Source organism: Sardina pilchardus, chromosome 9 (genome assembly GCF_963854185.1).
Source record: "Sardina pilchardus chromosome 9, fSarPil1.1, whole genome shotgun sequence".
NCBI classification, from domain to species: domain Eukaryota; kingdom Metazoa; phylum Chordata; class Actinopteri; order Clupeiformes; family Clupeidae; genus Sardina; species Sardina pilchardus.
Genome location: NC_085002.1, coordinates 6,792,947 through 6,813,520, shown reverse-complemented (window position 1 = coordinate 6,813,520; position 20,574 = coordinate 6,792,947). Strand labels below are relative to the sequence as shown.

Sequence of the window (20,574 nt, the reverse complement as noted above, 5' to 3'; positions counted from 1 at the left end):
AAATGTATAGTCAAAGGGACATATGAACTTGAGAGAAAGGGTTTATTTCTTGAGTTTTCAATTGAGCCATAAATTAACATTTTTATCTTCATGATTTCGCTGCCTTAAAATACATTGCTGTTTATGGCTTCATTTGATTCTGGTGGAAATGCTATGTACATAGCACCTTGGAATACTATTTACAAGACAAAATAAATCCAAATGAGAATATTCTGGTCAGATTCATACACAAAGAAGACAAACCTTGCTAAGAAAAAAACTTCATTCAACAGAACGAAGCATTAGAAATCAAAGAGTAAAAAAATAACAGTAAGAATAAAAATGCTTATAACAGCAACACCATTAACAATAACAGGAACGACAACAACAATGACAACAATAAAACAGTTTTATGCTAGTATAATTCAGCAAAAAAATAAATAAAGTAAATAAATATAAAAAGCTGCAACCACCCCATATCATTGTGATCTGAGTCACAAGTCCAAAAACAAAACAAAATGAAAAGAAAGGTATGGCAAACATAATGATATACCGCATAGTCCAGGTCAGTGCTATCATGGTGACATGGTATTGCAAAGACACCTCTCACTCTATTCAAAAACAAAGGCTACATGAATGGACGAAGAAGAAGATGACGAGGCCTAAAAGACAGCTTTAGCAAGTCTAAGGACAGGTTATGAAAGCTAGGGGGACACATTTATGGCATCAGAGAGGCTGGAAGTGGCTACACACAGATTCTAAAGGTTACAAGCAGTTTATGGAGACAAAACAGGGAGCAGTCTAAGAAAGCTGAAAAAGATCTTAATGATGAGTTAGGGCTCCTCTGGGACGACTGCCCCCTTGAGATTCATGGTTTGACCACAGGGCTGTCTCTTGGGCTTTTGCCACCCTGTTCATTTTTACAACCATTATGCAGAGACAGGAGGTGTTTCTAGACCAAGTGGTTAGAGGTGTTCTGAAAGGAATGAAAATACTACCACTGTGTTCCTGTCATCCTGGACGCAACTGAATCTGAAACTGAACATTTTCATCAAGTGGCGTCTACATACCACATCTAATCAAAATGAACTTGGATGATTCTGCAGTGTAATACCTCCTGCCCTCCATTGAACAAGTTTCGATGGGCTGAACATACTGTGGGGATATAGGCAGAGGCTGTCCTGGAAGACAATCCATGAGGAAAAAGAGATAGAGTGAAGCCACAGAGTGGACAAAAGGAAACTTTTCTCATGAAGGATCTAATAACAGTCACCTCTGGATTTGTCCTACTGTACTATTACAGTCCTCTTCATATCAAGGAACCAAGGGGCGGACAGACAAGGGATCCTAGTGAACAAGTAGGCAAAACTGTATACGGACCCCTGTCTCGGCTGTGCGCGGATATCAAAACTTTTCCCATAACAGTTAATGAGACGAGAAGCCACTGGAAGCACGCGGATGTGGTAGTTTAGTACATCTGCTCATATTTTTCAGAAGCGGAAAAATCACAGATTTTACTCAGGGGTGACAAGTACTAGCGAAGTCCTTATGCGTCACAGGGACTACCATAAAGATCTTTGTGGCTCATCTCTGTTACGTCTGTGGTGCTCGAATGCCTGCCTCTTTGACACAAGCCCACAAATGTCTTTTTTTTTTCCTTTGCTTAAACTGTACATCAAAATCACTATTCATCTATACAAACACCAATATTGCTTATCAGTGTTTTTGTCCGTGAATGCAGCTCTCAACGCAAGCTGTCATCTCATAGGTCGTATGATATCTTAGAAACACATTTACAATCCCTGTGCTCATATTCCATTATTGATGACTAGATACATAACCTAAAAAAACGATCCACAGTCTTCTGGTGAGAACATTTCTTGGATGTATTTTCAGTTTGGGGCTTTGCTAGTTTTCCGCACAATGCCAAGCTACAGAAATCTCTAAATGCCTTCATTCCAAACAGACATTGAAGTGTCCAACGTTTCCTTTAGGGTGGAATCAATGTGTTGAGCATTGCTATATAGACCCTCGTTGCTTTTGTGCTTACGGTACATGTTTGCTGGAATTGGCACCTCCGGTGAGCATTAGATCAAAGAGTAGATCGAAGGCTCGCTGTCCTGGCCAATACTGTAGGTTTGCTGCTCTTACTGGTATCCAGGTCCGCTGGGAGCCTTTTTGGCATTAATTAGTAAGTCTTAGTATACAGCCATGTGGTAGGATGAGTCATTCCAGACAGAACAACTTTAGTGCTTCTTAAATCAAAATTTTTCATGATTAGGAATTAATTACATTTAGTCTTTGATTGGTCTTGACCAGTTTTCAATAAATCCTGTTCTTCACAGTTTGGGTCCATTGCTCCGCACTCGTTTCATTCTCATTCTAAATGTCAAGATACTAAGGAGTTATGGCTCGTAAAACGTTAAAAGACTTTGTTTTGTTTTGAAAAGCGTGTGAGCACAAATTTTAGCTTTCTTAATTGCTGGCAGTCAAATTGCTTACGACTAAACATAATACTACACAGCTTTGTGGTAGATTCACACACAGTTGATAGTTTTAGGAACAAGACGACAGGGACCAAGGCTGTCTATTATGCAAGCGATGCTTCCCACAGCTGTGGAAGGTGCACTGCTGTCCAAAAGATGTAAGGTTTGTAAGGTTTTTTTTTCTGCAGCTATGGCATCTTGTCTGTTTAAGTATTGTCTGTGCATGTACATTTGTTTGTTTGTGTGTGCTTGCATGTGTAGCTGTGTTGTTGTTTGTGGCGCTTACATAAGCTAGGGTGTTAAAGGACACGTGTGTGTGTGTGTGTGTGTGTGTGTGTGTGTGTGTGTGTGTGTGTGTGTGTGTGTGTGTGTGTGTGTGTGTGTGTGTGTGTGTGTGTGTGTGTGTGTATCTGTCCATCTGTCCATCTGAGGAGTGAGCGTTTTGGGGTCGCGCTCTTCAGGGGGAGTGCTCTGTCTTCTCTTTTGAGTTTCAGTGTCAACGTCAATATCAGCTCAGCGGTCCAGCTGAGAGTAGGCTTGTGTGTGTTTGTGTGTGTGTGTGTGAGTGTGTGTGTGTGTGTGCGGATAGAGAGCGGGTTATGTCACAGATCGCCCACGCACAGTGGGGGGGCATTCACTCACCCACCCACAGAGTCACCTCAGAGGGCATGAGTTGACATCACAGATAAACTAGACCTCTGACTCCACAACGCCTCCTCCACCTTCTCTTCCCCCGTCCACCTTCTCCTCCAACTGGAATCAGTCCATCGCCGTATATTTTCCACTCGCAAATCGCAAGGCTGGGACATAGTTCATGTGGAGATGACTTGCGCTCGACTTATGTATGAATGAAAAGGGCACGAGTTCTGGTGAAAGCGAACGAGCTCACTGACAACCTGCTGAATGTCATGCACGTCATGGCAGAGTGAACACTGTGGATTACTACAAGATGCAGAACTTGGCTGGGACTGGTCAACCATGCATGAAACTATATGAAAAGCTCAGACACAAACCTCTAGTGAGCTGAACTGTGACCTCTGACCCTTGACCTTAGTGAACACTGAGCCCAGTGAATGTTTACTGATGAAAGTATGTCCCAGCCTTACAAGTGTACAAATTGATCCATAGCAGGGCCTATTAATAAGACCCTTACTCTCTGTCCATTCAGTCATTCATTCATCTCTAGAATCCCAAGGAAGTTTGCCACACAACAGCTGAACTGGGACCAGTCATGACCTCCGCCTCTCCCCCCTCCAACTCTCACAGCTCTCAACAGGCTGAGACTGATCCGAGAACAGCCTAGTAAGGCCGCCCCAGGAGAGAGGAGAGAGTGGTGGACGAGGGGTGGGGAGTGGCATGAGCTCTTAGCCCTGGCTGCCACAGGACGAGAGGCTGTCGTAGAGCGAGTCACTCAGGGACTCCGGCGTCTCCAGGGCCTGCGGCCGGCTCGGGGACAGGATGTCGTCCGGTCGCTCCTTGACCAGCTCCAGTCCGCCCTCCTTGCTCACCTCTGGCCCGCCCGGGATGCGACTCTTGCCCCTTCGGCTCAGCCCCATCTGGGGCGCCAATGGGAGACTGCTGGGGTCCACCTCTCTGGGTCCCTGGGGCACGCCCTGTTTCTGGAACAACACACAGACAACACACAGACACATCATGCACTGGTTAATACATACTACTTTAATACGGTTATATACATGCATGGTATGTACAGTAATTTCCCGGACATAAGCTGCATTGTGTATAAGCCGTAGGACAGTGTTTTATGCAAGTTAAAAGAAACAAAACCATATTAACACCATAATAACTGCCCCCCTGTATTAACCTCATAGCTGAAGAAATTTAGCAAAATCAATGTATAAACCGCGGCTAATAGTTGGGAAATTACGGGTATGTTTCTATACACAAACAATATGTCTATTCAATATACATTAGTATCACTGCATAGTCAATTTAAAAGTGCAATTGTGTGTGGGTCTACAGCTCATTATATCTGGTCAATGGTACAATAATTATAAATACTGACAGTTTTGAATGGTAGTAATGTATATGAAAACGTGGCCATATTTGGAAGATCCACAATTCTTTCAGAAATGGCCAGTTTATGGCTAGGTTCACAGTTAGGGTAAGGGCTTTATGTCATGTCTGAAAGAAAGACATTTAGTATGACAGGACATAAAAAAAGATATTGACCTTGAACATTTGTCGTAGTAGCTTGTACCAAGTTCAGAAACAATGAACCAGGGAAGGGAAGGAGAGCGAGGAGAGCTGGCTAACGTGAAAGTGCAGTCCATAGATACAGCACATTTCCTTTTTTGCACAATTTCCATGGCAACACCTGGCTTGTCAGAAAGTTCTTCGTGTTGGTATGTTGGCAATGAGTGTCATCTCCAGCTATATATTCTCTCTCTCTCTCTCTCTTTTATTTTATCTTTCTCTCTCTCGCTCCCACCTGCATCTCTCCATCTTCTGCTGGCTTAGTCACAAGTGCAACAGCACCATGCAGGGAAAGGTGTGACATGAGAAGTGATAAGTGATGCTCTAGGAGGAGGCTGCTACCACGCAGACACCATGTGAATGGTGCATGCTGATGACTTCATTTGATGCGCTCGTCTGTGGATGAATACACATCTCAGAATATCTCCTTGTGGGCTCAGGCTGTGACTAGTTTGCTCAGAGCACGTCTGAGGAATTGCGCGCGTTTATGTGTGTGGTTTGTGGGTGTCTTTCTGTGTACGTGTGCGCGTTACACAGATGTGGGTGAATGGACTCATCATTCAGATTCCTCATCAAATTCCAATCTTACCTGTCTGTTTGAATAGGTATTCACAAAATAACCCTTTTTATGTTCATGGGTGAAGTAAGAAGAAGTCCTTTAGAGAAGCAGCCTCATATATTTCAGCTTTATTCTCAACCTCCCACACAATATCTGACTGAAAAATGATTCATCCCTGCCATCCTTCCAGAGTGGCAGAGGGCAATTTAAATCAGGAGATGATCAAGAAGTGACATGCCCTTTCACTTCAGGCCTTTCGTAAATTATGCATGCCAGAAAGGCCTTTCGTTTCGGAATGTACAGATATATACAGCGCATGAAAGAAAATGACAAAGTGTACCACCAGTCTCAAGACATCTCGCCCTGATTACTGATTACCAATGCAGGCTCGGTCTGCTAACAGTGTCCGCACATTCGTAACCAAACAGACTGCGCGTGCGTACGCGTGTTTACAAGCACTGGCTCGGAGACAAGAGAAAACAGAGTTTTGATGCAACTTACTCTTATTCTTCTAGCAGATGCTTTCATGCACAACAAATTTGAAAGCAATGTGCATTTTCCTTAATATGTTGATTCCAAAGAGGTAAAAACTGATAAAACCAGTTTTGTTTATTTCATGCTTTCATGCAGGTAATTATAGCTGTTGAAATGACCAGCAACTGTATTTTGAGGCAGGTAGTGATTTAGGTAGCAGGGTAAAAACTGTAGTTAAGAAGGAGCAGAGAAAATCACCAAGAAGTCTTTGCCGTAGATTCACAGGATGAAAAGGTATTATTTCAAAGACTGTAATTGGGTGATTTGTTTGTGTCCCAAAAGACAACAAACAACATTTACATTCAAATTTACATTTATTCCTTTAGATACTTTTATCCAAAGCGTCTTACCAAACCGACCGCAAATAAACTGTGGAAACATGAGCATGTCCATGTCCTTATTATGCAATGCCTTGTCTGCAATGCCTTGTCTGCTGGGGGGTACTTGGGCCTTAAGTCAGTGGTCACCGAGCAGTCAGTGGTAAGTGGTTAATTGCAGAGGTGGTAAGTAGGTAGCACGCCCTCTATGCATTGTAATGATTATAGAGACTTAACTGTGAGTATTGGAAATATGGAGTGATTACTAGCCTTTGTAGGGTACATGGAGGGCTATAGAACTGTCACGTTCACGTATTGTGGAGGATGAACGTCTGAGTCAACTCTCAGCTGAAATAGCTGGCAACATCAAAGCTCTGAATTGGGTTCCAAAGGATTACGGGCACTGAGGAGCAATCTGTACTCACTGTGATTTTAGTCACCAGATGAAAGCGTCAATGAACTGACTAACTGTAAAGTGGGATGGATGACTTACCCTTCTGGATGGCGTGCCTTGCCCAGATGGCTCCAGATCTCCTTGGACACCGATGTAGACGTCTGCAGGGCCGGCTGATCCCTTCAGGTTGGGGAAGGTCCAGTTCTTAGATGGGGGTGGTTGCATATGGGCCCCATAGGCATCAATGTCTACAAAGTGGAGCAACAGAGTCATCACTGTCATACTGGCCAGTCTGTTGTTGGGGAATAATTATGACTCATTTGAAATACAGTAATTTCTAAGGTAATGTGAGATAATTAGGGCAAAAGTTATTTCACTGTTTAATTATGTTTCTGATAGTTATACTACAGCAGAATGAGAGTGGATTTGGCATTCAGCGCTGCAGCAGAGGACTCTATCATTTTATAGAGGGTGTTCTGGTTCACTCCCAAAGAGAAAATATGGAATAAATTGTACATTACATCAGGTAAATGTCTGGATAAGTGGACCAATCTAGTATCTGGCAAGAGCATAAATGGGAAATTAAACCTTTTGATACAAGCTGAAAGGCTGAAAAGCATATTACAGCTCAGTTTTTGGATGTTCTGGACAAGTAAAATGACGAAGTGCAATGGCAAAGTGCAATCCTTCTTTCTCTTCTTTCTTTCTATAGCTATGACATATCTTATGAAATGAGCCTAGGATTAGCCCAAGAGAGAGGGATGACAGTTCTCCATCAAAGCTTGCCTTCATGGATGGTGCTGGAGAGATGCATGCTGGGCCCTTTCCCCTCAAGGCCACCGCCATACAGCGCAGATGGGTTCACCTCCTCCAGGGACGACAGCTCTCTCTCCAGAGTACGCGCCTTTCGTGGAACTTTCATTAGGGGTCCGTGTTTCCCTTGGGAAGCGGAAAACCCTTGCTCCCCGTGAGGCTTTGTCTTGGGGATGCTTTTGCCCGCGGCACTGCTGGCATAGTCGGGCAAAGGGAACGTCCCAATGCCACTGTCCAGTGTACGCATGGAGGCTCCAGAACCTGTTAGCGACATGACAAGTGATGAGATGTGATGCTAACTGTGGCATCAGTCATAAGTACTCTGTTGACGACAAACAGTATCATGACAAAGCTATAACTGCACTGTTCAAGATGCAAGGAGCTGTAAACTTTGAGGAATGAAAGTTTAAGAAACTGCTTCCAAAACTGGAACCAAATAAATTAATTCACAGACATGTTTTTCATATGGGATATACATTTTTTGAGCTGCAGTGATCTTGAGAATTAAGAAATCTGAACATGACAAGCCCTATTTCAATCTCATTCAACAACCTGTATTAAACTTAAGCCTTGGTTAGGGAGTTACATTCATGAATAATCTGTAATCTTAGTCACAATTTGGTCCTTGTGTAAGCTGTCTGAGCATACTGGGGCTTTAAGGAGTTACATTCAATTTATTAAACAACCTGACAACTTCCATATATTCAATGGGGAGCGGGTCCAGGAAGGAATTAGGTGAAACGTCCCCCTAGGTAAAAATTAATGCGGAGCCAACAATCACCAGAGTATGGCCTCATTCACTCTCTCAGGGAGAGCTACAGAGCTGGAGGGATCAGATCAATCCCATACCGACGCAATTACAATTCATGTCAAAACTTTACAAGAGATGGTGGCCCTGATGTGCTCTTAGCCGAGGGCCACAAGGTTATAAGCCTGTGACGCAGAAGTGCAGCTAGCCAGGAGAGCCCGTCAGGGCCACTTTATTGGGGTGTGTTGAGGAGATTTAGTGGTCAATGAAGCGGAATACCTGTGAAGTGTTGGGAGCTCATGGATTCTGCCAGGTTCTCGTCGGATATGACCTCATCACGACCTACCATATCTGGGCCCTTAAACAAAGTAAACAAAGAAACAAACATATTTCAGAGCCAACTCACACCAATTCAGAGAGCTAATTATATAGAAATTCATCAATCATCATCATGGTCATTAATGTGACAAGAACAGACACGACTGAAATAGAACGTTGTGACTATAGGGACTAAAAATGTTAACAACATGACATTAGGAATGATTAATCAATTAAATCATGCATTCATTAATCCATTATTTAAATCATTATCAATTGTTAATTAACACCCAGAGTGGCCTTACCTTGTCCATCTCATCCCGACTCTTTGTGTGGCTCATGCCATTCCTCTGGTGGAGGAATGTCGGTTGGGATCTTTTGGAGTCAAAGGAGAGGCGTCTGTGAGCCATGCCAAAGCTGGGGGCTCCTTTCTCATCCACCCTGTTGACAGAATCATATTAATTCTATTTTCTCTCACAACCTCGAACAATACAAAACCTTTTGTCACAAAAGTACTTTGCAAAGAGATAGAAACCTAAGTTACTAGCTGTGGCAACAGTGCACACTGTATCATGGTAATGAAGTAATTCTGAATTAGAAATGCAAATGTTATTCATGACACTAAACAGACTAAAAATAATGTTGCTCTTCATCTCACGGTCAGGAGCGCTAAAGCCCTGATGAATCATCCTATATGAACTCCCACTCACCTGTTTAACAATTGCTGCATGAAGTTGTCAGCAGTCACTCCTCGGTACATCAGGGCGAGCTGTCCCTGTGCAGGGTCCATCACCACCTCACATGAATGTCCCCTGCCAGTGCGATCGAGAGGCATTCCGACGCCCACCCCATTCACGTAGGCCCTCTCCTCCTCAAGGGCTTTCCTGAGATCTTCTGCTTTTTCCATCAGCTTCGAGATGTTCAGGCTCTCCACCACCTTCCTTGGGCCAGCCTTTGAGTTGGCTGCGGAGGCGGAGGACGAAGAGGATGACGACATGTTAAGCCTGAGTTTGGACATCTCCGGCTTGCGGCTGAGGGCCGGCAGCTTGCTCTTCTTCAGGCCGAACCAGCTGGCGATGCCGTTGGAGGTCTTCTGCTTGGTCTCCACTGCTTGGGTACGGTCCTGCTCCTGGAGCTTCAGCATGTTCTCCTCGATCCCTCGCATCACCTTCTGCTCGATGGCCGACTGTGGGCCTGCGGGCACCAGAGGCTTCTTCTCCTCCAGCGACTGCGTGCTGGCAGAAGTTTCGACCGGAGGCCTGGGAGGAGGAGGAGGGGGGAAGCTCTCAGCGTGTACAAACTTCTTCTTGCTGGCGGTGAGCTTGGACTTGTCCTCTGGCCGAGCAGGGTGCTTCTGAGCCTGGCCACGGTCGTCATGAGCAGGCTTCATTCCTCGGGGGTAGGAGGACGCCTGGCCAGCTTTCGAGGGCGACTTGGACGGGACCTTAGTGGGACTGTTCTGGGGACTTGGGGAAGTCTTGCTGTGGTGGTTTGGTGGAACTTGGCATTTTCCATAGCTACGCATTACAACGGGGGGCTCGGTCGAGGATGACATTCCCATTTTTATCTTCGGGCCTTCAGATTTGGCAACATAAACCCTTGGAGAGAAAGTCTCCAATTCACCTTTGCCAGCAGATCCTGTTGCTACAGCTGATTTAGGGCTTACTTCATGACATGTGCTAGGATACTTGGTGTAGCCTGCTAAGCTAGTCTTGGGGTAAGGTTTTCCATCCAAAGAATCAGTATACTTTGTGTGCCTATGTTCAACCACGCTGCGGTCGCCTTGTCGCTCAGCAGTCTTACTTCGCTCATTATTGCCAGGGGCAGAAGATGTAGGTCTAACCACAATACACTGTGCTTCTTTCTTTTCCAAGGGCTGGTGCAGGTCCTCGTTGCTCTTCAGCTTGCCAAGAGCAGCCAAGCGCTCTTTGAAAGGGTGATGGCTGGTCTCATTCGGGGGTTTGGCGGAGACCGTCCTTTTGGGCAGTGATGGGGGCTGGTCTCCTTTCCTGTTTGTCGTTGGCTGAGCCGGCTGGACAGCCTCAACAATCTGTGGCTGAACAGCTTCGGGTGCTATTCTCTCTTGTGGCCGGTCCTTCATGCTGGAGTAAGTGGACACTCGCTGGGCCTTGCTGGAGGCTGACGACGAGGAGGATGGCAGGCTGAAGTGTTGGTGCGGTTTGTGCCACACGGGACTCTCCGTGTCAGTCTCCTCCTCGTCTGAGGAGTCTGAGGGCGAGTCACCCGTGGCCGGGGACGAATCCGAAGTCTTGGAGGGAGGACTGAGCAACTTGTCGTCACACGTGTTCCTCTGCTGTTTCTCTGGGGTGCCTCCGTCTACTTCAGCGTAGGGGACGAACTGAGGCAAACCATTCGATGCAGCAAGCTCAGACACATTCTCATAGTGCGGTACCTTCTGTGAGTTCCTCTGGGACTGGGATGAAGGAATGGGTGCCCCTTTAGAGGTTCGGTTGGGTTTGGGCGCTGAGTGGCTGCTGTAGCTTATCTCCTTCACGGGGACAGGGGAGGGGAGGTTGTCGTCCGGCTTTGGGGGTGATGTAGGTGCAGAGTGCGTGCCGGGGTAAGTGTCTGTTTTGGGAGAGGACGTCGAGGAGGACACCTTCTCTCTCTCCGTGGTGGTGGCTTTGCGGGGCATCACGGGCGAGTGGTACACCTCGTAGTTGTTGTTCCGGCAGGGGATCTTGGAGCTCCGAGTGAGCTGAGGACTGAGGCGTAAGGCTTGAGCAGTCTGAGGTCGCTCCCCGATCGCGGGGATCTTGAGGAACTTGAGCAGCCGCGACGGAGAGGCGATCGGGGAGGGCTTGGCCTCGCTAAGGCATGAGGGCGGGGAGGTGGGGCTGAGTGCAAATTTGCTTTTCCCAGAGGATTGCTGCTGTGGCTGCGGTGAGGCCGAGCTGTTCTTCTCCGGCACGGGAGCCGGGGAATAGGAGTCCACGGCCACCTTCTTGGATACAGACGTCTCGTTGGAGGAGAAATAGACCCCGTTGCAGACCTTCTCCTCGTCCTCACATTCCTCGTCCTTCACAGTAGCATCAGTGTCCACCACCAGGTAGCAACACTCCTGGTCGGCTCTGCCACTGGCGTGACTTTGATCCTGGCTCTGAGACGATGTCGTCTCCGCATGCTTTCCGTCCTCACCTTGAAGGGCGCTGTCGGGACCTCTGGACAAGGATTTCCGAAGCGACAACTTCTCCACGGCTTTGCCCTTGTGATGCAGCAGACTCCTGGCCTTGTCTAGCGGCTCCTGGCTGCGGTCAGATGCCTCCGACTCAGACCCGCTCGCTGTTCTGCAGTCCGTCCGTGTGCTGTGCGTGTAGGCGTGGCTTGTGCTCTCCAGGGAGGGGATGCCGACGTGCAGATCGGGAGCGCCCGCACCCGCCACCGCCCCCTGCTGGTGACTCTCCGCCCACATCTGCCCGCCGACGCCCTCCTCTCGAACTGGCAGAGCGATGGCGGCGGCGGCGGCGAACGAGCCGCTGTGTCCCGGCGTGGCCTTGAGCAGGCTGTCCAGGCTGCTTTTCTGAGTGAGGAGCCGGCAGGAGGGGCAGCCCCCGTGTCCTCGGCCGCGGTCGTCTTGGAGCGCGCCCTCCCCGCTGGCGTACTCGTGGATGTCAGAGTCCGAGCTGGAGTGCCTGCAGTGAGGCGCGCGGGAGATGGAGGTCCCCGGGAAGTCTCCCGGAAACAGCGTCTGGCCCATGTCGTGGTAGGGCCCCAGGCAGGAGGACGGGTGGAACTTCAGTGGGTCGGACTCCTCCAGCTTGCGGAGAACTTCCAGGATGTGTGCTTTCTTCTTGAAAAATGGAGACAGGGCATCCATGGAGGTGGCTGGGCCTCGAGCTTGGCTTGGGGTACCATTCTGTGCGCGATCACCAGTGTTCTGTACAAGTTAAATAAAATATACATATTAACAGCCTATACTGATATATACTGATATACCATGCACTGTGCCCCATATATTTACGTGTTGGCAAATCTTTTCTTGTAGTCTGATTCTTGTAGGACACTAAACATTAGACAGTTGTCAGTTGTCAAGAAAGGCTTTAAATAACGGGATGGTTAGTGAATCAAATAAAAGTAATTTGACAATATGGTGCATGAAATGACCTAGCTGTAAAGAGCTTAACGAGGACTTTTGCCTCGTGACTTTATGAGGTTTTATGAGTTCGGGCAGGGTCTGACCTCGGTAGGTGGACAGACAGAGAGACAAACATTTTGCGGGAGGCACGGCTACCGCTGGTGTAAGAATGATAATGATAAAGACTTCCACACAGGCTTGCAGATAACTAATCCTCTGCCCAGCACTCGAGCGGACTCACTGGTGATTAATTCAGAGTCATTTTGAGGGTGACCCCTTCCTCCACACATGAGGAAGTAAATGAAAGGGGCGGGGGTGGGGAGGACAGGAGTGAACCATGGTGAGTTACTTTGGTTTCACATGGCTGGTCTATCCAGTGGAGGCGGATTTATCTTTAATTAAAGAAGCAATTAATTTTGTTAAACACACACACACAAATGCACACATACACACACACACACACACACACACACAAATACACACACACACACACACGCACACACACACACACGGGCCCTCTCGTCTCGCCCTCCTCCCACCTTCCAAGGCTATAAGAAGCCAATATCTTAAATAAAAAGCCATCGCTGACTTGCGAGCCCACAGGGGATTACTGAATTAAGACAGATGGAGGAGAAAGGGTGGAGTGAAACGGACAGTAAAAACAATGATGCCGGTCTTCTGTGGCTTAGCAACCCATGCTCAACCTCGGCTTCATACCCCCAAGGAAACAGCATGTCAATATGACAAATCCATTTACAGTATATAGTGCTCAATATCATAAAAGATGTCACGAAGATAATGAAATTGATGATTTGAAATGATGAAACACCCAGCTGACTACAACATGCCATCTCAGACAGGTCACATTGAGAAACTGCAGACAGAGGTACTTTCTGAGGATTTTCTGCCTAATCAGTTGTGCACTTGCTATACGTTTATGCAGCACAGCTTATGAAGGCACATCTTATTGTCCATTCTCAGTGGCGCATTAGATTTACCCTGTACATTCTAACAGCATCTAACAGTAATATACTGTACCCTTTAGTCAACTGAAAAGTTCAGCAAAATATGTGGTCTACAAAAATAACACAGGAAAAAGGCAAGTGGCTTTATGCATCCAGATACATTTCAACACTAGGAGATGAGAGGAGCCCCGAGAGGATAGAGAGGAAGAGGAGGGTGCTCTGTTCAGTGCAGCAGAGGTGAGAGGCACGGAGATGAAGGACGGATGGAGTCTTTTGTGTTTTGAGGGAAAGAAAAAAAAAATCTATATTCAATTTGACATCTCTGTCCCCCAATCCACTAAGAGAAAGCAATCAGTGGACTTTAGGGCCATAATGATCGGGCTGAGTGTCCCCCTCCGCGCGGTGCGATAGGACATTTGTCAGCAGGAGAGAGAGCGCTTTCTCCTGAGAGGCTGCGGCGCAGCTCACGGCTCGCTCATGGAACAGAAAACAGAGGGCGAGAACAGTCACGAGGAGAGGTGCTCGCCGTGGACCAGGGGGGATACTTAGCCATGGCTACTGAACAACAGGCCAATTTCATACCCATGAATTACATGGGAAGGGACTAGCGGCGTGTGGAGAATGGGAATGAGAATGGGAGACCTCAACCAAACAAGCGTATGTGTGTGTGTGTGTGTGTGTGTGTGTGTGTGTGTGTGTGTGTGTGTGTGTGTGTGTGTGTGTGTGTGTGTGTGTGTGTGTGTGTGTGTGTGTGTGTTGTGTGTGTGTTGAGATGCAGGGGGACAGGGATGCTGGGAGAAAGCATCAACAGGAACAACAGAGACACCAACCGTGTGAATCACCAAACTCTTTGTCATTGTCTGAGATCTATACTGTAACTGCAGTAGAAATTGAATTTAATCCAGACACAGATACAGCGCAGAACAACTAGATCTTAAAAGAGCTGCTTTTTCTCAGACATCTCATTTTCTGGCCAACCCGCAAGCTGCTTAAAAGAGATCAAACATCTATAGCTGTCACAAAAGCAGAAAACAAAAAAACTCCGATGTAGGCTCTCAAGAAGTCCCCCCACTCAAAAAGCAGCATCACTTCAAGGGGTAACTTCCCAAAATATGACCCAGTAGGCAGTTTTGCAACTTCCCTCTTATCATTAGTATATATTAGCACGAGGGAGTGGCATGAGAGGAGATTCTACAGCTAGCAGAGTGGTGCATACTGCGTTTAGGATGAGAGGCCTTCTATATAACGTGCAGCACATTAAGTGCTTTAGTGTGTGTCTAGTTCAGTTCTATATTCCTCCCAACACGCTCTGATAACAGCCACAGCGCTAAACTTTACAATGAGGCGGGCTTGGTAGCCTGAATAGCTTCAAATGAAAGTATTTGATGCTGCACAGCCTACAATCAAGTCAATTAACCGACTCATTTGATCAGGAAATCAATACTGATTTCAAAACGGTTGATGAAGCGGCACAGAAAAATGCAGGTTTCAGACGCGGTAACTTAAAATCATACTGTGTGGCCTATTATTAAACTCAAAACTGTAATCAAGTAATCAAACCCCTTGCCACCAATGATTGTGATATGTGCTTCACTTCAGCCTCGCACTGCATCGACCCAGACGCAAGGACAGTAAGAAGAACACTAATTATTTTGATGAGGACTGAAAGATGTGTTGATTGCTATGGCTTGAAAGTTGAAAGACGACAGTAAATTCCCCTATCTACAGGTCTATATCTATATGAGGTCACTTGGAACATGCATGGAGCTTTGGCTGTCTACTTTGTTCTTACCAAGCTCACGTATATCTTTAATTGATACTAGTGAGTTTTTACTAGTAAGGATTGTTGACCTTAACAGGTGTTTCTATTCAACAATGTAATGCAACCTACTGTAGTGTGACCTTCTGTTCCATCATTAACACTAAAAATAATGAAATGTTAATTACATAGATGAGAACCATTGCCTTGAAACAAATACTGTGCAAATACTAGCTGACAAATGCCCAACGCAAAGGCAGATGATGTTTACAGAAATCAGTGTTTACATGAGAGACACCCAGACTATAGGTTTGCCCCGTCTGAAGTGGGCAACTGTTCAGTCAAGGGGAATATCTGCTAAAGCCGGAAACCACACCGCTGCTTGGGAGAATAACAGCCCTTGTATCCATCTTTGAGTGGTTGCACCCTTATGCATCAAAACAAACAGCTCACCTTGGCTTCCCCCTGGCAGTGAGACGCTACCATCTTCTCGGTGCTCGTCACAGCTGAGTCCAAGTTGTGCTCTGCGAGAGTCACCGATGGCAACTGCAAAAGAGATTGAGAGTTTTTTTCAAACAGAATGCTCCAATTACATGTCATCTGTCTCATGCAGACATCTTCCAAGATGTTGTAGGTAAAACATGTACAAAGAGACCATCTGGACCAGGATAAATTGTGCAGTGTTGAGAGTGTGTGAGCGTAATTGGTTGGTGCGTCTGATGCAATGTAATTTGTGAAAGCATTGTCTTTTGTGATCAGAGTTCCTGTGGGAGAGGCATGGGAGACCACTGCTGTCATACAGACGATGGTTTCTTCCCCACTGGTTCAACTCAATGTAAGCAGCTTGGATATGAAGCAAAAGTATGGCAAGATGGCGTAAAAAAAACTCTTCTGAGCACTGGAGGACAAGCAAACACTCAAATAAAACAAAAATGCCTAACTACACACACACACACACACACACACACACACACACACAAACACACAAATATACCAACCAACAGCACCGATTACAATGCTATCCATCATACTCTCAATAACATACACAAAAAAATACGCTTGGGAGAAATTGCATTTTCCTAGGCGCACCAACCACTTCTCAGCCCATTCCTCCTGACCTAAAGTAATTAAATTGCATGGGCCCGAAGAGATAGCATCACATACTCTAATGCAGCCACCAAATAAATGCAAGAGAAAAAAAAACGCGAGCTGATAGAGAGAACGGGAGGAGGACAGTAAGAGGATGGATGCATATAGAGTGGGGGTGAGGAGGGAGCGTATGTGTGTGTGTGTGTGGGGGGGGGGTGCGGGGGGGGGTGTGCTATTATCTCTGGTCAGAGATGCATCCCTCCACTTCATGAATGAGAGCGTGATGGAGAGAGTGGGGGCAGTTTGGGACAGTTTCCATCTCCATTCAGGGTAGTAGAAAATGGCATTTCACTCTCCTGGCAATTACAGACAGGATTTGTTTAGATTAAAAGCGGCATCAAGATTTCTCTTCCTTTCAAACCTCCACCTGCACCTCCACCCCCCCTCCCCCCACTTTCTACCCCCCCCCCCGACATACACACCCACAAACACACTCTGCCTCCTTTTCTTTCTGAAGTGAGGCCACTGGAATACTAATGCCACTGATAAGAGAGTGTGTGTGAGACAGACAGAGGGAGAGAGAGAGAGAGAGAGAAGTGCCCTATCTGCATAACAGAAGAGGAGAGAGAGGGAGGAGGGGATGAAGAGAGGAGCATGGTAGAGAGGGAGAGGAAAGAGAAGGGGAGCACAGTAAACAAGGAGGCCATCACAGAGAAGTATATGGAGTGGCGGAAGAGAGAGAGAGAGAGAGAGAGAGAGAGAGAGAGAGAGAGAGAGAGAGAGATGATGAGAGTACAGTAAATGACCAAGAAGACCAGAGGTTAGAGAGAAACCATGGGAGCAAGAGAGAGAGAGAGTGGGACAGTGAACTAGGAAGATGGAGAATGGCCACATCCACTTCAAAGAAATAACCAATGACCTCGAATTCCTTCCCATATCACAGAGTCAGGCCCCTATACACTCAGATTCCTCTGGGACTTCCATCAAGGTCTGTCTCTCAATGAGAGAGACCGGAGTAACAAGACGTACTGTACACTAACAAGCCTGCGTTTAAAACACCTTGTGCAACATCTGTAGTGACCGACCACCATATAGCTGTTGGCTCTACAGTGTACTGCATGATGAAAGACTGGCTGCTCTGAACACAGGGCAATTATCATGGAAAGGATTTTCAAACTCCCATTTTTCCCTGCAACTACTAGGCAGCCAAACTTTACGCAATGACATTGAGGGCTACATGTTGCGCCAACAGGCTGAAAATGAAGCCACAGTGGACAAAGAGAAATTCAATTCAATCCAATTATAACTGTACATGGGCAAAAGGACAAATGGAATTGTCTCAACACGCTTTACAGAGCCCAGGGCCTGGCACCCCAAGAGCGAACATTAAGATGACAGGAGCAAAAAAACCTCTTCTAAAAACCTTTTAAGAGCAAGATTACTTGGGCAGCCGCATATTGCAATGATAACTGATTGCCTGGACCACTGAATTGCAGACCCACAAATAACCGCTACCGAGCGTTGCATCCCTTCTCCAGAAAAACAATCACCGTAGCAACGGGTGGCTCACCGAATCACCATGACAGCTCCGAGGCTAATGCAGAGTGATCGAGCTGCCCAGTGATTTCCCCTCCCACGAAAACCGGCCTCCCTAATTTCGGAACATTTGTTCCGTTAACGAGGACACGCGTGACAGGCACGGAACAGTGCCGCGCGGGCGGCTCTTCTGTGTGACTCAGGGAGCGAGGGACTGATGAGACCCAAGATTGGGAGAGCGCAGAGACAGCGGCAAGCATTGGCAGAGAGAAAAGCAGCTCACGATGAGTCTACCCCCTCCACAGCCCCTCTCTCTCACACACTTTCATCATTTAATTTGGAAGAGTGGAATGTGCGCAACAGTCGCAAACACTGTGACGACCAGTTCCAGTGGACTTCTCGTCTCATGGGGGGAGAGAGGGGGAAGCGAGCGGGGGCGGTGACGGTACCGAAGGGGGAAGGGGAGGGGCTGCTTTGGCAACACTGATTTCACAGGCAGATAAAGCGCTGCCTCCGATGTTGTCTTCTGAATAAGCGAAAGCAAAAATGAAAGCTTCGCCCCAGTTGCTTTTCTCATTAGCAGGCTCACAGGACGGCAGAGTGGAGGTAAAACAGCTGGCGAATTCCGTCTGCAGTCACACTGTTCGACTTCCAAAGAGCCCAGGCACGCCGTGCCTTGATAACGCACGAGTACAAAACATCGGCGTAGCAGCTCACACAATGAGACAACAGCACAGGCTCCGCCACAGCTAAATGATACTTGCACAATACCTCAAGCATCATATCAAGACGTGTTTGAGTGTGTGTGTGTGTGTGCCAACTTGCACACACCTGCAGTTGGCTAGAGTTTTCTCTTGACGGACACACTCGACTGGACTAATCAGATTCCTGTCCGGGGCCGTGTTGAGCTGGCACAGGTGTGTGTCGCATCAGCCCGAAGTGAAGAAGTGAATGCGCGGGAGCACGTCTGGCTCGGTACAGATATGGGTCAGGTTGAAGTAACACATTTGTTCCGCTGGTGTCAGAAGTGGGATGAATGCCACGCATGAGATTAGGGATCCTGCCAGGGCGAGAGAGGGTGTGTGTGTGTGTGCGTGTGTGTGTGTGTGTGTGTGCCTTGTGACCAACTTATTCTGCTACATAGCTTGAAAGGATGGGATCTCCAATCACAAAATGATGCTAGCACAGGATTACGTAAGAGGCTATAATCGCTGTAGGTCCTAAATACATTGTTGAATGTATTGTGCACTAGCAATCAAGTTGCTGGTATTGCACTTCAACAAGCCACAGTGAGACCTGTGCGTGTGCGTGTGTGTGTGTGTGTGTGTGTGTGTGTGTAAGTAATCCACCTTACCTGTTGAAGGGGATTGGGGTGTGTGTGGAGTTTTTGTGTGAAGAGCTCTGTCAACGTCCTGTTTTGCCTTTCCAGGTCAAAGACACGCATTTTCAGCTTGATGCATTCCTCCCGTAGGTCCTGAAACAAGTGCATCAACACACACACACACACACACACACACACACACACACCGTTTGAATTGCTAACTTGGTCAATAAATTGTAACAAATACTATGCAAAAACATTGTGCTCAGCAACACAAATAATTACCAAAGCAAATGTCAAGATAATGTAACTGAGCCTAGTAATTGAAATGTCAAGGTAACATAATTGAGCCTTCTTTTGTACCTTTTGATTGAGAAGAGCCTGTACCACATGGTTGGCAACCTAAAAAAAATTAAACAGAGAATTGCGCAAATCAATAAACAGCAATAAATGGCAACCGTACAAACATAAACAAAGCATAAAATTGACTTTGTCGAAAGATGACTGGAGACAAAGTGAAGACAGGTTGAATTTAATCAGAACTGGCCATGAATAGGTAGTATGCAGTATGCAGGTAGTATGCAGTAATGTAGATTTCGCATTTCCACATTACCTCATCCAGGCACCTCTCGTACGCCTCTCTCTGGCTTTCGTTTGCGAGAGCAAGGGCCGAGTTCTCAGCCTGTAAAATATGAAGGGGAAGGGAAAAAAAATTATGAGAAATTGATAACTAAGCTGAAAGCAAGTCACAGGAGAATCAACAGAGAGAATACAACATAAGCACTGGATAACAAAATAAATCACAATATCAACCAAAAAACAGTCAGCCAGACAACTCAGACAGACAATTGACTTTGAGTATTGATTTGTGAACAAAAAAAAAAGTTCAACCTCTGAAGACCACTCTCAGTTTGCTATTGCATGACCCTTTGAAGAGTCCAGTAAGTAAAGCTAAGACACTACATAACTGTAAAAAGAATGTAGGGCAGACAAGGAACACGCAGGAAGGAAGATGTAGAGCTAGAACAAGATCAGGCTGTCTGCTTTGCTTGTTTTCATGTCATTTTCTTTCTCTTTTCAGAGCCTCCTCTCGCCCACGAAACAATCCATCACAGGGTCCCTCAGCCATTATGATCCCACAGAGGTAGTCTGCTACTGTGATAATGAGGAAACAAAAAGACTTTGTTTGTGTCTATGTGTGTGTGTGTGTGTGTGTGTGTGTGTGTGTGTGTGTGTGTGTGTGTGTGTGTGTGTGTGTGTGTGTGTGTGTGTCTGTCTGTGTATGTGTGAGCTACAGTATTTTTTGTGTTCCTTGTTTGTATTCGGTGTTCCACCGTGTGTGAGTCCTAAAAAATCCTTCAAAAATCTAGTCCTCAAAAAAAAAAAAAAAAAAAAAAAAAAACAGGGTATTGGGTAAATCAGCAAACAACAATAAATGACAACCGT

General features: G+C 46.4%; 1 protein-coding gene across 1 annotated transcript in view; it reads right to left on the bottom strand.

Annotated features, from left to right (window-relative positions):
* Window positions 1-23: 23 nt before the first annotated feature.
* nckap5l (NCK-associated protein 5-like) overlaps window positions 24-20,574 on the bottom strand; it is a 76,364-nt gene continuing 55,813 nt past the window's right edge. Inside the window, exons 5-14 of the mRNA XM_062545462.1 lie at window positions 19,742-19,810; window positions 19,492-19,530; window positions 19,162-19,281; window positions 15,636-15,728; window positions 9,073-12,260; window positions 8,668-8,803; window positions 8,324-8,402; window positions 7,270-7,557; window positions 6,583-6,731; window positions 24-4,084 (exon numbers count right to left, since the gene is read on the bottom strand). Of these exons, the coding sequence (XP_062401446.1) occupies window positions 3,830-4,084; window positions 6,583-6,731; window positions 7,270-7,557; window positions 8,324-8,402; window positions 8,668-8,803; window positions 9,073-12,260; window positions 15,636-15,728; window positions 19,162-19,281; window positions 19,492-19,530; window positions 19,742-19,810 (4,416 nt within the window). The 3' untranslated portion in view covers window positions 24-3,829. The remainder of the gene's footprint in view (window positions 4,085-6,582; window positions 6,732-7,269; window positions 7,558-8,323; window positions 8,403-8,667; window positions 8,804-9,072; window positions 12,261-15,635; window positions 15,729-19,161; window positions 19,282-19,491; window positions 19,531-19,741; window positions 19,811-20,574) is intronic.